A 14,398-nucleotide genomic window follows, 5' to 3' on the forward strand; every position below is an offset into this window, starting at 1 on the left:
ACCCTAAGACAAACAGGTCCTGTCTGCTTTAGACATCTTGACATCTTAGAAGTTAATTAAAACCCAGCCAAATTCCTGAACATCAATGAAGGGTAGAAAAGACCAAGTTCCTGCCCTTCAAGAGCTTACATTCTAATTTATTTGTATTATCAGTCGGTGTAGACACCTCGCTTCTCCCAACAGGCCCCAAGGTAGGGGTGTGGTCCCCGCCATCAGTGTCCCCTTCCTCCGCCCTCCCCCTACCTGAAACGCTAGCACAGTCACCCGCACTGCCCAGGTCTTAGCTGTTTGGGGCTAATTGCTAAAGCTGGGTTCAATGGAAAGTGCGCAGGCGCATTGCCACAGACATGGCTCCCTGTAGCCTCCTCAGGTTTTGAGGAGAAGGACGTGTTAACGGCGCCGCTGGTGTAGTGGTATCATGCAAGATTCCCATTCTTGCGACCCGGGTTCGATTCCCGGGCGGCGCACATAGTTTTTTCCCCCTCCTTTTAAATTGATACCTCCATTTTTCTTCTAAAGTTTTTTTCTCCTTCCTTCCCATGAAAGGGATGAAATAACTTCCTTTATTTAAAATTAGCTTTCTAGGTGAGATCCACGTAGCGTAGACAGCCGTCCTCCGTATAAGAGGACATGTTCAAGCATAGTTTAGGCTGGGAAAGCATGGGTATACTGCGATCTCCCTCCTGTGAACTCTGGTCTTAACCCCCTCAGTTTGTAAGAGGGTGAGAACAAGAACGTGGGGAGGTGTGCGAGTTTTGGGGGTGTGGGCCCTTTAACTGGTGGCTGGAGATACCCAGAGTCTTCTGGGAATTGTAGTCTTTCTCAGAATTGTCCTGGCTACGTACACACGTGACTCTCCGCCCAGGTCTGGGGAAGGCGTGGACTGATCGCAGGACTACAAATCCCAGCGGACTTCGCAGCTTGCCGGGTTCGGTCCTGACAGACTGGCAGCCCCAGGAGAGAAGGAATCTAGGGATCCGGGGACCCAGGATCAATTCGTTCCCTCGCTTCACCTTTCTGGATCATAGGGGGAGAAATCACGTCCAGGGAAGCATCAAAGGTCAGGACAGGTAGAATCAGAGAGAAGAGATAAGGGGATCAGAGAGACATCAGAGTAAAGGGGGGATCAGGAAGAGATTAGGGCAAAGGGGATCAGAGAAATCAGGGCAAAGGGTAGGATCGGAGAGATCAAGGCAAAGGTTGAGATCAAAGAAACAGAGATCAGGGTAAAGGGAGATCAGAGAGATAGAGAGAGAGAGATCAAGGTAAAGGGGATCAAATAAATGAGAGCAAAGATGGGGCTTAAGAGAGATTAGGGCAAAATAGGATAATTGGGGAAAGAGCAGGGCAGGAGGGCCTTCAGGTTAAAAGATCAACATAGGAAGCAATTGGGGAATTAGGCTCTGGAGCACCATCAGGATGACTTCAGCAGCTGACCGTAACCAGGGCCCTATTCTCAAGGTCCTGCAGCAGTACATAGAACCTGCTCAGTCCAACTTCCAGGTACTGGAGGTGGCATCAGGTTCAGGTCAGCATGTGACTTATTTTGCAAAAGCTTTTCCCAAGGTTGTCTGGCAACCTACAGAAGTGGACCAGCAGTGCCTTAACAGGTAAGAGGGTAACTGGGAAGAAGAATTTGGGAAGTAAATGGAAAGGTCAGAAGTTCAGAAGGGATCTGCTTATTGCTCATCCCTCTGTCTGTCCTGGACAGAATGTTCTTTCCTATTCTTCAGGGAAGGTGGAGGCTCTTACACTCACCTTGCTTCTACTGTCCCTCCTCCCTCTCCATTTTACTCCAAATGGATCCTATCTGTCCTTGATGTAGTAAATGTTCCCTAAAATCCAACTCAAATTCCTTTTACTGAAGGCAAAGGGTGGAGTGACAAAAAGGAGAAATTTTGTATTTTTTCCCAGGAGAACTTTTTCCAAATATGCTTCATCTTGATGACTCAGAACCACTGCCTTGGGAGAGGAGAGGGTAGAGGATGAGTTCTTAGGGGCTGGGTGGGACAGAGGGAGGTCCCTGAATTTCAGAATCTCTTTATCTCTTTCTAGCACCTTGTTTCAGTGTCTCCCCCAAGCTAATACCCATCCCTGTGGGAGGGAGAAGTTATGCTTTACTCCTTTGGTCTGAAACATAGTAGGTGAAATAGGAACTTTTCCAATAATTTTTGAGGAAAGGAAAGTGGTCAACAGCCATAGTGGTTAAATACTTCTAGTCCTGCTAGTGTGCAAACCAGTTAGCTCTAGGGAAATTATCCTTGGTAGGGAAGAAGCAGAGATGGGGAAAACAGAACCAAGATCCCAGGGTTTAAAGTTGGAAGAGACCTTTTTGTTATTGAGGTGTTTCAGTCATGTCTAACTCTTTATGATCCCATTTGGGATTTTCTTGGCGAAGATACTGGAGTGATTTGCTGTGTCCTCCAGCTCATTTAACAGAGGAGGAAACTGAGACAAACGGGGCAAAGTGATCTGTTCAATGCCACACAGTAAGTAACCAAGGTCAGATTTGAATACAGGAAGATGAGTCTTTCTGACTCTGGGTCTGGCACTCTATCCACTGTGCCACCTAGCTGCCCATGGAAGGAGTTTTAGAGATTATCTAGTCCAACTTCATTATTTAAGAGACAAGAAAAAGGACTACTAAATGGCTCAGACGCTTCCTAGTTGTGTGACCCTGAGTAAGTCACTTAACCCCAGTTGCCTATATCTTACTGTTCTTCTGCCTTGGAAGATTTACAATATTTAGTATCGATTCTGAGTCAGAAGGTAAGGGTTTTTTTAAAAAAAGAGAAAGACAAGAACACTCAAAGTTTATTCCTAGGTCAGGCAGGCAGTAAGTAGCAGAGCCAGGAATCAAACTCTCTTCTTTCCAATCCACTGCATTCCCCTCCTAAGGATGAGACAACCCTCATCCTTCAGGGACAATGACTGGCCTGTGAGCCATTTCAAGGATGGAGACAAGACCTGCAAGGAAGACTCCCCAACTCATTTGTCCCTTAAGTCATTTGGGGCTGCCAGTGCCAGTATTGTTGCTGAACTAAAGATAAGCCGCTGGGCCTTAATTTGATTTATCTTGTTAATTCTGAGGGCCTTAAGATTAGAAGGGATCTTTAAGAACATCTGGTTTAACTCATCTGGTTTAACTTCATCTTACAGGTGGGGAAAGAGAAGCCCAGAGGGCAACAACTTGATCAGAGTTCTATGGTGAATAATACTTTGTAGCAGTGTCTGAATTAGAACCCAGGGCTCTTAACTGCCTCCTTCCCCTCCACCCTTACCAGACCCAATGTTATTTTTTGCCTCATTAACCCATAGAGACTTTTAACTCTGTGGGGTTCTAAGATCCCTGTCATGAAGGGTAGGAAAGGCAAAGTTTGGAGGCCTAGATTCCTAATGTCACCTTCCTCAACTCCAAGACTTTCTCTTGCTCTCCAGCATTTCAGCTTTAATCAAGAAGGAGCAGCTTCAGAACGTGAGGCCACCCTTGTTTCTGGATGCTTCCAGCAGCTGGGAAAAATGGGGAGGGATCCAGGCTGGGTCTGTGGACCTGGTGCTCTGTGTCAACATGATTCACATTAGCCCTATGAGCTGCACGGAGGTGAGTGGGGGCTGAGTGGACAGGGATTCCTGCTTAGAGGAAGCAGAGATCCAAGCTGTGGGGGACCTTAGAACTGAAAGAGTTCTCAGGACAGTAAGACTAAAACCTGTTAAGAACTGGCTACCAGCTAGTCCAGCTGCTTCATTGTTTAGCTAGGGAAACTGAGGCACAAAGAGAGGAAGAGATCCATTTACTGGCAGAGTCAAGAGTAGGAGTCTGATCTCTCCTCAGGATGGGGGACTTATTTAGGGATGGAGCTGGGAAAGATGCCCAGTTTATGGTGGTGGGGTGGGGGTGGGGGTTCCTCAATATTTCTCTGTTCCAGAGTCTTCTTATTCTCCTCAGGGGTTGTTCAGAGGGGCTGGACAGCTATTGAAACCTAATGGTTTGCTGATCACCTATGGGGTAAGTGCTGCTCCAAGACGTGAATTCTGCCTTGGTGGGAATAACTCCTTTCTTTGACTACCCATTCCATGGACTTCTTCTACCCAGCAGGCCAAGAACTTAGCAGTAGAGAGGGTTGGGGGACCAGGTCAAGAGTACCAATGGCCACTCGGAAGGAGGTCTCTAGTGTAATGCCCTGGGATCTCTCTTTGGCCCTGTGCTGTTAAGCATTTTTATCTGTCTCTTAGATAAAACCAGAGCGGACATGTTTGTAAAATTTGCCCATGACATGAAGATGGGAGGGAGTGGCTAACATGGTGGATGACAGCATTGGCACCCCTAAAGATTTCAACAGGCTGGAATGATGTTTGGACTGAATGAGTAGAAGCTTAAAAAGAAATAAATGTGAAGTCCTACATAGGTTCAAAAGATCAACTTTAAAAGTATAGAATAGGGAGGCAGCCAGGTGGTTTAGTGGATGGAGAGCCAGGACTGGAGAAGGGAAGTCCTGGGTTCAAATCTGACTTCAGACACTTCCTAGCTATGTGTCCCTGGACAAGTCACTTATCCCTAATAGCCTGGTCCTTACTGCTCTTCTGCCTTGGAACCTATCCTTAATGTCAATTCCAGGACAGAAGGTAAGAGGTTTTTTGTTTGTTTGTTTGTTTTTTTAGGAAAGAATAGGGAAGTTTGAAGAAAATCAGGTCAATGTTATAGACTATAAGTTTTGGGTTGAGGCATCCTTGGGAGCCCAGTAGCCATGAAAGTTAAATTCTCTCTTGGGCTACCTCGAAAGATAGAGTTTTCCAAAAAATGGTAATGGTTTTGCAATAGAACACATCTGGAGAATTGTGGTCAGTCCTGGGGCCACACTTTAGTGAGAATATGGACATACATTCAATGAAGGAGGCACTATAGTGTAGTGGGTAGAGAACTTGCCTCAAATCCTTCCTCTGATACATACTGGCAGAGTGATCCTGTTTAAGACACGACCTCTCGTTGCCAGAGACAATTTTTTTTTTCACCTTCTGACTTAGTATCAGTTCTGAGACAGAAGAGTAGCAAAGGCTAGGAATCAGGGTTAAGTGACTTGCCTAGGGTCACACGGCTAGGAAATGTTTGAGGTCAGATTTGAACCCAGACCTTCCTGACACTAGGCCTGGCACTCTTTCCACTGTGCTACCCAGCTGCCCCCAGAGACAAACTCTTAAGACTAAGTTGCAAGTTAAGTGCCAATCTACATTGGTAGGAATTCCCTCATGGAGGTGTTCCTTGTCTCATTGAAGTATAAGGTAAAATCTGGTTTAAAAGAATGGAGCTTGTATAGAAGAGGCCTGATGTGGATTAGCTGAAGGAACTGGGGGATGTTTAGCCTGGAGAAAAGGATACTTTGGGGAAAGAAGAGAAGACATGATAGCCATTTGGGGGTATGGGAAGGACTTTCCCATGGATGATGGGTTAAACTTGTTCTGCTTAGCCCTGATGGTAGAATAAGGAGTCATTGGTTGCAAAGAAACCAATTTAGGCTTTAGGTAAGGGCAAATCTCACAATTAGAGCCAAGGGCAGCTAGGTGGTGCCGTGGACACAGTGCTGAGGCCAGTCAGGAAGCCCTGAGTCCCCACGTGGCCTCAGACACTAACAGCTGTAGGACCCTGGGCTTAATTTAACCCTGTTTGCCTCTGTTTCTTCATCCGTACAATGAGCTGGAGAAAACAGTGGCAAAACCATCCAATATATTTTCCAAGAAAACCCTAAATGGGGTCACAAAGAGTCAGCAGGCCTGAACAGTAATACAAAGCATTCAGAGCTACCTAGAAGAGCTTGGGAGCTCCTTGCATTGGGGGGGGGGGGGGTCTTCATGCAGAGACTTGTTGGGGGTGTCGGAGAAGGAACTTTTTCAGATGTGGGCCGAACTAGATGGACTTTGAGGTCTCTGAAGTTCTGAGAAGGTTAGGATTACTTTGGGGAGCTCCTTGTCAGCTTCCAATTGCCCGACACTGCAGAAGGATGACATGGGTTGGGGGTCCTCACTGTTCTTGGCAGGCGTATGCCATCAATGGGAAGATCACACCAGAGAGCAATGTGAACTTTGACATCAGCTTGAGATACAGGTATGGGGCACAACTGGGGTGCTGGGGGAACCCCTAAAATTTCATTTCTTGAATTGGGTTGGAGGGTCACTTACAAGAGGAACCCAGAGGAGCAACTCTCCCTCCCTTTCCTTGTTTAATGGCTTTGCAGGAACCCAGCCTGGGGGCTCCGGGACGTTTCTCTTTTGCAGCAACTTGCTCAAGCCAGTGGCCTCTTCCTGGAGAAAATGGTAGGAACTGCCATGGGTGCTTGTTTGGGCTAAGGAGTAAATGGGCACTGCCCAGGGCTGGTGCTGCCTAGAACTGGGCCTTCTATTTGCCCTCCTGCCCTTCTGGTTTGGGTCTCCCTGGGAGCTAGAGACAGATCTGTCTAGAGGTAACAGCAGCTACGTGTCACCTGCTACTCTCATGGGGCAGGATGGGCAGGTGAGTGAGCTGACCAGGGCAATCCATTCTCTTTATTACCATTGCATCCTTTTCTTCCCAGATTGACATGCCAGCCAACAACAAATGCCTGATTTTCCGAAAACTGACTGGCTGACCATCACTGTATCTGCTACCCCATTCCAGAGCTTCAGAAAGACCTGATGTCAGCTCACTACGGGCGACTGCAAAATTCATCCTTCTATCTGGGCCAGACTGGTGTTTAACTGGTTAATAGGCTTCCAGGGGAATATTTCTGGGCATGTCCTAGCTTTTCAGAGGCTGGGCATGTTTAAGAAACATTTCTCCAGGGTCCTGCCATGCAGGAGAAGAACTGGGGCCAAATATCAACCCTTGATGACCCCCACAGATGCTAGTGTAAACCAGCTCTTGGCTGACCTCACTCTTGTGTCCAGGGTTTCCTTTTCCCTACCCCCTCTGCATGCTTTCTAGAATATTCTTATCTTCTTCCATGGATGAAGAGGGGTGGGAGGCTGTACCTCCTTGCCACCTTGAATGGAATCAATTGGGGTAGGGGGAGGTTTCTGTCTCTGCCATTGATTCAATATGATATGTTATGGGTTTCTGTTTTTCTCTTTGTAACACAAGTGGGTTGGAATAAAGGCCCTTCGCTCTGACATTCTCTGATTCTGTGATTCAGGATGGTGCGAGACTTCTTCCTGGATTGGCTAGAGCCTTCTGATTGGAGGCCTTTGTCCCGAGACCTCTGTCCAGCTGGCCCTTGTTCCAGAGAATGGGGACCAAGGGACCTCACAGTAAGATGCAGGGGTGTTCCTCCATGGAGAGGCCTTGCTCCCTCTCATGACCCTGGCCAGCAGGGACTACTTGTGCCTCACCAGGCTTGGGGTCAGGGAAGAGGAAGCTGATAACCAGAGGGGTACAATTCCCCAGGCTCTAGGGGCCAGGAAAGCTGGAGGTCAGGACGATGCCCCCCTCACTAGCGATGAGTGGGTTATGGAAGCGGCTGTGACTGGGAGAAAGGTCAGAGAAGCAGGGACATCCCCCATAACCTGTTGGAGGGAAGGCATTGGGACTCCCAAGGGTGGATGGGGCTGCTGCCCCCTCTTCTGAGGCCTCGGATATATGGAGGTGGTAGTTAAGGGGCTGTTTCTCTCCCCCCCAATCCCCCAATCTTTCCTCTCAGAGGCCTAGAGTTCTCTAGGATCTCAGGAAAGGGCTCTCTCCCTCTGACTGGCTCTCCCTACCCCCACTCTCTCTGAAGCAATAGCCACCTCTGGGCCCCCAGTTCTGTTCCCCTCCCATCTTTCTGGCCAGTACTCCAGCCTGAGAGGCCTCTGTAGGGGCCCTGTTTGCCGCTGTCTCTCAGCAACCACAGCTGATCCCATGGTTTCCCCTTTTTAATCCCCGAGTCCCAAGCTGGGGACGAGGACAAGCCTCTGAGTGGAGGCTGCCCTTTGCTCAGTGGGAGGTCAGGCTGGGGTTGCCCATTTGGAGGCTCTGAACGGCAGGCTGAGGACTAGGGAGGTTTCCTTTTGAGTGAGCTCTGATATTTTCCGTCCCCTTCCATGGCCTGTGAACTCTGACCCAGCTCCTACCACAGCTACAAAGGCTGTGACCAAAGGTGGCCAGGGAACTGGAGGGATGAGACCCCTGATGTGGAATTGGGGAGAGCATGCCCTGGGCCTTGTATGGGTGGCACAGAAAGTGCAGTTCCTACCCTCTTCCCTCAGTCAGTGACTTGGGTGGGGGGCAAGAATCGGAGCTGGTGATTTTGGGGAGGAGAGACCGTGTTTGTACAGCTGCCCTACTGGACAACAGCTAAGGAAAGGGGGCTAGCCTCAGGCCATCTCTTCCAGGAAGGGCAGGAGGGGAACTAGGAGAGGGAAACGCCTTTTATTCACTACTCCGGAGCGTACAGGCTGAGCCGGGCACGAGGAGGCTCCGGGCCAGGCCAGGATCCGCCCCTTCAGGGCCCAATCCCGCCTGGGCCCCTGCAGGCGCCCAGGCTTAGTCCTGAAAACGGTTGAGCAGCTCACAGGCCTTCTTCTCGATCAGCTCTAAGATCTTCTTCACCCGCTTGTCACTGGCAGCCCTGACGTAGCTGCTAGGGTGGAGCACGGCCACGCCGTCATGCACCTCCCCCATGATAACCAGCGGCCCGTCCCCGGCCGTCATGTTGGGACAGGGGCAATCCCAGTCTATGCCGGTCAGCGTCACTTCCAGATACTTAGTGTCGAAGAACTTGAGGCCCATCTTATCATCCTTGAGCACGCCCTCCAAGGCAAATCGGGCAATGCCAGCGTCGGGCTCCTCGATCACTTCCGTCAGTCGTCCCACGATGGCAAAATCGCTACGGCACAGGCTCAGCGCCATCTTGCTTTTGAGCCTGCAGGCCTTGCAAGGCAGTGTACGAGGGAAGGGGCACGCGTCCTCGCAGCTCTCCCGGCTTTCAAAATTGTTGGCGTTGCCTTCGCAGCCCCCATACACGAAGGAATGGCACTGTTTAAGCAGAGGGCTGTAGGCCCAGCGAGCCTCCCAGCTCCGGCAAGGACCTTGCACAGCAGGCAAGATGCAGGCGTCTCCGGGCCCCCGGGCACAAGCCCGCTGGCAGGCCTCGTACGTTTCAAAGCGGTTCCCGTTCCCCCCATCACAGCCGTAGTCTTGGAAGGTGATGCACCCGCCCCTTTTGGCATCAAAGTGCCAGCGAACTCGGCCGCTGTTGCCTTGACAGGCTTGACGATCCGGCTCCTTCAGACACTCGCTCGGAGCGGGAGGCGGCGGACTGGGGGCTGGGGGCACCCCTCTCGGGGGCTCCCGCTGGATGACTGACAGGGGGAAGTCGGCTCGGAGGAGGCCGGCGGCGTTGCGGGCGGTGCAGGTATAGAGCCCAGCATCCTCGGGCCGGGCGTTATAGACCACCAGCTGACCAATGTTGGTGACTACCACGTTGCCGTACATCTGGTCCGGCCGCATGATGAAGTTCTCCCGCTGGTCACTCTGCTTCTCCCAGGTGATGTCTGGGGGCGGGCGGCCACTAACATCGCAGTGGAAGCTGGCCGTGCCGCCGGCATAGACTGACTGGTGGAAGGGGTTACTGTAGAGAGCTGGCGGGATGGGCACATCGGGAGCTGCCCCGGGGGTGGGGGGCGCCGTAGTCTCCGGGGGTCCTGGGCTGGTGTGGGGCCAGCTGAAGACGTACTTGCAGGGGACCACGCTGAGCCGGAGGCCCCGGAGGCAAGCCTCAGCGTCCATGTAGCAGCGGTTGTAGTACGTGAGGCCGTCTGACGCGCAGGTGAAATTGGGCTCCTTCTCACAGCGATCTCGGCACTTGCACACGGGCTGGCCGTCCCAGATGTCGCAGTCGGAGCCCTGCTGGGGGCACACAAAGCTTTCGCAGGTGGCGGCCGGCGCCTGGGCAGCCGAGCTCCCGTCTGCAAAGCGAGCGGCCACACAGCTCCGCAGCCCACACACGTTGGTGCAGCACTTTTCAAAACCTCCGCAGTCCTGGGAAGGAGCGGACAGGAGAGGGTTAGGGGCTCCTTTCCTCCCCCTCCCACTTGTGTCCCCACCTAGTGCCCCTTTGCTCTGGCTCCTGTCCGGCCCCAATCCAGGTCACCATCTTCGTTCTGACCCGCTCTAGAGCCTGCGCATCTCATTCTCCCTGGCACCCTCGATAAACTAGCGCCCTATATGGCTGCGGAAGAGATTGGCATCTTTTGTGCCAGCCTCTGCGCTCTTGGGGAACCACTACCTTTCCCTGCTGGGATATTGGGAAGAGAGGGGGATGCTGGAGATCCTCCAGCCCAACCTCCTCTACACGTGGAGAAGGAAATTGACACTTGGAGAGAGGAAGTAGTTTATCCCAGGTCAGTAAATAAGGCTGGATTCCTGCTGGAACTAATTTGGGCTCATTCAATGCAATCTAATTTAATTCTGGGGCAGCTAGGTGATGCAGGGGATAGAGTCCCCGACCTGGAGTCAGGAAGTCTCCTCTTCCTGAATTTAAATCTGGCCGCAGACACTTACTGCATGTGTGACCCCCGGGAAGTCAATTCACCCTGTTGGCCTCAGTTTCCTCATCTGTCAAATGAGCTGGAGAAGGTAATGGCAAACCAGCCTGGTATCTTTGCCAAGAAAATCCCCCAAAATAGGGTCATGAAGAGTCAGACAGGACTGAAACAATACAATAGCAAGGAATTTAATTCTAACCCCTTGACTCCACCACCAACTAGTTATTGAATTGGGGGGGGGGGAGATCACTTCATTCCTCCTCAGTCTCAGTTTCCTTCTCTATAAAATGGGTATAACTGTCATTTGTATCTGCCTCATAGGAGTACTGGAGGATCAGATAAGATAGGAAAGCTTTGGAAGTGAAGTTTTGCAAATGTAAGGAGATAGTATCACCTAGTGGGTGCACAGAGATTAGGGACCCTGGCTGGGAACTGGTTGCTATTTTCAAAAAGTACTTGAATGATGGGTGGCTAGGTCGCTCAGTGGATAGAAGGCCAGGCCTGGAGACAAGAGGTCCTGGATTCAAATCTGCCTTCAGATACTTCCTAGCTGTGGGGCCCTGGGCAAGTCACTTAACCCACGTTGCCTAGCCCTTACCGCTCTTCTGCTTTGGAACTAAAATTTAATATCAATTCTAAGGAAGGAAAGGGTTTAAAAAATACTTTGATGTGGTGGAAGGAGCACTTCATAGGGTCAAAAGTTGTACATTTATGGGGCAGCTAGATGATTTAGAGGAAAGAGGTCTAGGTCAGGGGACAGGAGGTCCTGGATTCAAATGTGGCTTCGCACACATCCTAGCCGTGTGACCCTGGGCAAATCACTTAACCCTTACTGCTTGATACTTAATACTGATTCCAAGACAGAAGAGAAGGAATAATAATAATAATAAAGATTTGAACTCAGTTTTGCTATTTAGTCATACCCATTTGATGGATTGATGTCTCGTGACCTGGGAGGTAGGATTGAAATTTTAAATAAACTCCAGAAAATCAGGAAGCCTGGGCAAATTTGAACAGAACAAGGAAAGACAAGACTGTACAACTACAAATTGTGGCTTTTGGAAAATGGTCTGTGGCTTTACGGGACCTCCAAGACACAGTACAGGAGCAATCTAATGCCTTCCCCCGTCTTTCAGGCCACATGGTCACTTGAGAAATCCTAGGCAAGGGCTGACCATTGTAGGACTATCTCCACTTCTCAGGCCTCTCCCCACCCCCAGCTTTGAGCCTTCATTTTTCACACAGCCAACTTGACTCACCACAAAATAAATCACTATGTGGCATGGAGAGTGGAATTTTTTGGCATTAAAAATGTGTATTTATAAAAGTCATATATTTTTTTTAAAGCGTCTCATTGCTTTCTCCTCCTCCTCCCCCCCATGTTATGTTCCACATTTTTTTTGGGTGAACTTTATTCTTCCTTAGTTCTGGCATGGTGTATAAATTAGGATCTAGGACACAGGACCACAAGGCAATCAAGGTTGTCCTGGCCTCCTTGTCACAGGGTTCTGGGTCTGCTTGGCATTCTGCTCACAGAGATCTCACGCTGGAAGGGCTGCGGTTGATATGACTTGTGGACATAGAGGCTGAGTTGATTTAGCTTAGAGAAGGCCTAGATACGGGAAAGCCTCCACTCCAATGTTCTAGCACATGAAAAAGGAAGCTGAAAGTAGCCTGCCCTTATACGCTCTGGGTCTGGGTCTGAGACAAAAGGAAACGGGCTGAAATAGCAGCAACACAGAGTCAAGTCAGACCCTGGGAAGAACTTTGGAGCTTTTCAGGGTTGGGAAACATAAGAACGCTATGATACCAAAGGAGGCCTGGAGGTAGGCATTGGGGGGTCCTCCTGGGAAAAGGTCTATAAACATTTAAGAACATCCTTCATCTGGGAGTGCTGGAGAATGGACTTGACCAGGGGTTCTTAAGCTTTGGCAGTCCAGTGAAGCTGGGGGATCTCTTCTTGGAATGATTTTAAATGTATCCACTAAAATAATTGGATTATAAAGGAAACCAAGTATACTAGAATAGCTATCAAACGCCTAATAAACAATTTCACGAGCTCTAGGCTAGAACCCGTGTTCAAGGCAGAGGCAGGTGCCACACAAAAACACATCTCGGGATGCAATAGGAAGAAAAGATGGCAAAGGACACCTTCAGGAGTTACTTAGGGGAAAAAAAATGATCTGCTTTGTGCGTCCCCCCTAAGCTTCCTGCTTCAGGAATTCCCAGAAACTTTGGAATTTTAAAATTTCCTTTGGATGGCCCTTTTCTTGGTGGTGGTGGTTGGGTGCCAGGGGACTGTTTGGGGCAGAGATATGGGAATCTAGACTAACCATCCCTCCTTAGAATTCTGGCTGGACACAGAGTTACTGGGCATTGAGATGATCTGGATGGTCTACACTGCCTATTGTAGAGAGAGGTAAACTGAGGCAGGGAAGAGGGAAGTGTCTCCTCCTTAGCAATTTAATAACACCAGTGTTAGAAGGAATGTTCTCTTGCTTTAATTACCCCCCAAGCTTACAGGAGGAGCCCCAGATGCCCTTAAACTCACCTCCCCAGCTCCCTTGTTCTCACCTGATCCACATGGCATTCCCTCTCGCAGGTGCTCTGGGCATCCACCCACAAGTTGGGGTTGAGCTGGTTGGGGCACACACCTAGGTGGCTCATTGGTTCCGGCTGGAGGCTGGCTCCATCAGCCAGCCCTGAAAGCAGGGTCAGGATCAGCAGCAGGGCCGGCATGAGGACTGTAGCCTGGGCCTCACCCCCGCCCCCAGCCCCCAGCGCCTCCGGCTCCCTGGCTCCCCTCTCCCTGCAGGCATCCACACTCTGGGGGCCCGGGGCTGCTCTGGCTTCCCTCGCACCGCTCGTCCTGGACAGCTTGCTCTCCTTGGAGTCTCTCTCCTCCCCTGCGCTCCCGGCACTCCTGCCCCAGGGGCCGCGCTGTCCCTCTCCTCCAGTGATCTGACTCCTCGTCCCGGGATCACCGCCTCCTGCCTGCCCCCCGGATCTACCTGAAGCCCCGCAGCGCATTAGAGGCTGGGCCCCCCCGGGCTCGAGGCTCCCGCTTCTTTAAGATCCATTGGGCTGAGGCGGTGGGCCAGAGTTCCTAAGACTGGGCTAAGGAGGCCGGACAGGACCCGGGGCATCTCCTGCTTCTGAATGAATCAGTCCATGTGGTTCCTGGCCCCTCCCCAGCCTCCTCAGGCTTGTTCCCAAACAGCCCTCAGTGGCTCCCAGGGGCTGGCCGGGGCAGTGAAAGGGGAATGGGGGTGGGGCAGGGAGAGGGAGGTGCAGCCACCAGTCTGGGGAACTGTGGAGCAGACTCACCGAGAGGGGGGAGACCAGTGGGGTGGAAGGGGGTCCTGGGGGAGGGGAAGAGGCCCATCCCTGGCTCCAGAGACAGAAGGAAAGGAGGTGGGAGGGAGCAGCTGTAATCTGAGTCTGGGCTTTGGAAATGGGAGCTCCACAAACCTCAGGCTGACTGTCTTGGCAGATCAATTAGGGAAATTGAGGCTCCTGCCATGGGGACCAGGGTGGGAGCCAGGAGAAAGGGAATGTCTATTTTCAGGGAAGGTACAGATCATTGGTCAATGCCTACTCCCATGTGCTACCCACCCCCAGCCTCAGCAAAACACACACAAAAGAGGCAGTGTGGGGCAGTAAAAAGCACTGGGCTGGAAGCCCATCTTCTGGTCCCAGATAGAGCACTACCTTGATATGCGAACAGTCTGTGATGCAGCATGTCCGGCTGCCCAGGACTTGAGAATCTCCACAGCCCATCTCTGGCCTGCTTAATCCTCCCACAGCCAGCTAGCTTAGTTTCATTTCCTCCCCCAAAAGTGTCTTTGTGTCCTTCACCCTGCCTTGAATGCCCTCAAATCTGTCCTTCCTTCCTTCCTTCCTTCCT

At 51.0% G+C, this 14,398-nt stretch overlaps 2 protein-coding genes and 1 non-coding gene across 3 annotated transcripts; 2 read left to right on the forward strand and 1 right to left on the reverse strand.

Annotated features, from left to right (window-relative positions):
• Nucleotides 1-396: 396 nt before the first annotated feature.
• Nucleotides 397-467, forward strand: TRNAG-CCC. The gene has a single exon. It is a non-coding gene; the product is annotated as a tRNA-Gly (tRNA).
• A 459-nt stretch (nucleotides 468-926) lies between these two features.
• METTL26 (methyltransferase like 26) lies at nucleotides 927-7,137 on the forward strand. Its single transcript, XM_044657134.1, has 6 exons — nucleotides 927-1,610; nucleotides 3,439-3,601; nucleotides 3,947-4,006; nucleotides 6,030-6,097; nucleotides 6,228-6,306; nucleotides 6,564-7,137. Exons 1-6 carry the CDS (start codon nucleotides 1,420-1,422, stop codon nucleotides 6,615-6,617), a joined length of 615 nt encoding a protein of 204 aa, XP_044513069.1. The 5' UTR covers nucleotides 927-1,419; the 3' UTR covers nucleotides 6,618-7,137.
• Nucleotides 7,138-8,373: 1,236 nt separating this feature from the next.
• Nucleotides 8,374-13,230, reverse strand: WFIKKN1 (WAP, follistatin/kazal, immunoglobulin, kunitz and netrin domain containing 1). Its single transcript, XM_044657135.1, has 2 exons — nucleotides 13,066-13,230; nucleotides 8,374-9,985 (listed from the first exon to the last, which is right to left on the reverse strand). Exons 1-2 carry the CDS (start codon nucleotides 13,228-13,230, stop codon nucleotides 8,489-8,491), a joined length of 1,662 nt encoding a protein of 553 aa, XP_044513070.1. The 3' UTR covers nucleotides 8,374-8,488.
• Between the last annotated feature and the right edge of the window lie 1,168 nt (nucleotides 13,231-14,398).

The sequence above is a fragment of the Gracilinanus agilis genome, chromosome 1 (genome assembly GCF_016433145.1).
Source record: "Gracilinanus agilis isolate LMUSP501 chromosome 1, AgileGrace, whole genome shotgun sequence".
In the NCBI taxonomy this organism is placed as follows: Eukaryota; Metazoa; Chordata; class Mammalia; order Didelphimorphia; family Didelphidae; genus Gracilinanus; species Gracilinanus agilis.

Excerpts from the sequence above, each read along its gene's own strand:
- WFIKKN1 (XM_044657135.1), bottom strand. The coding sequence starts at position 13,230 with ATGCCGGCCCTGCTGCTGATCCTGACCCTGCTTTCAGGGCTGGCTGAT. Across the intron at positions 9,986-13,065 it reads GGGAATGCCATGTGGATCAG|GACTGCGGAGGTTTTGAAAA; the intron begins GTGAGAACAAGG and ends GCTCCTTCCCAG.
- METTL26 (XM_044657134.1), top strand. The coding sequence starts at position 1,420 with ATGACTTCAGCAGCTGACCGTAACCAGGGCCCTATTCTCAAGGTCCTG. Across the intron at positions 3,602-3,946 it reads GCCCTATGAGCTGCACGGAG|GGGTTGTTCAGAGGGGCTGG; the intron begins GTGAGTGGGGGC and ends TATTCTCCTCAG. Across the intron at positions 4,007-6,029 it reads GTTTGCTGATCACCTATGGG|GCGTATGCCATCAATGGGAA; the intron begins GTAAGTGCTGCT and ends TGTTCTTGGCAG.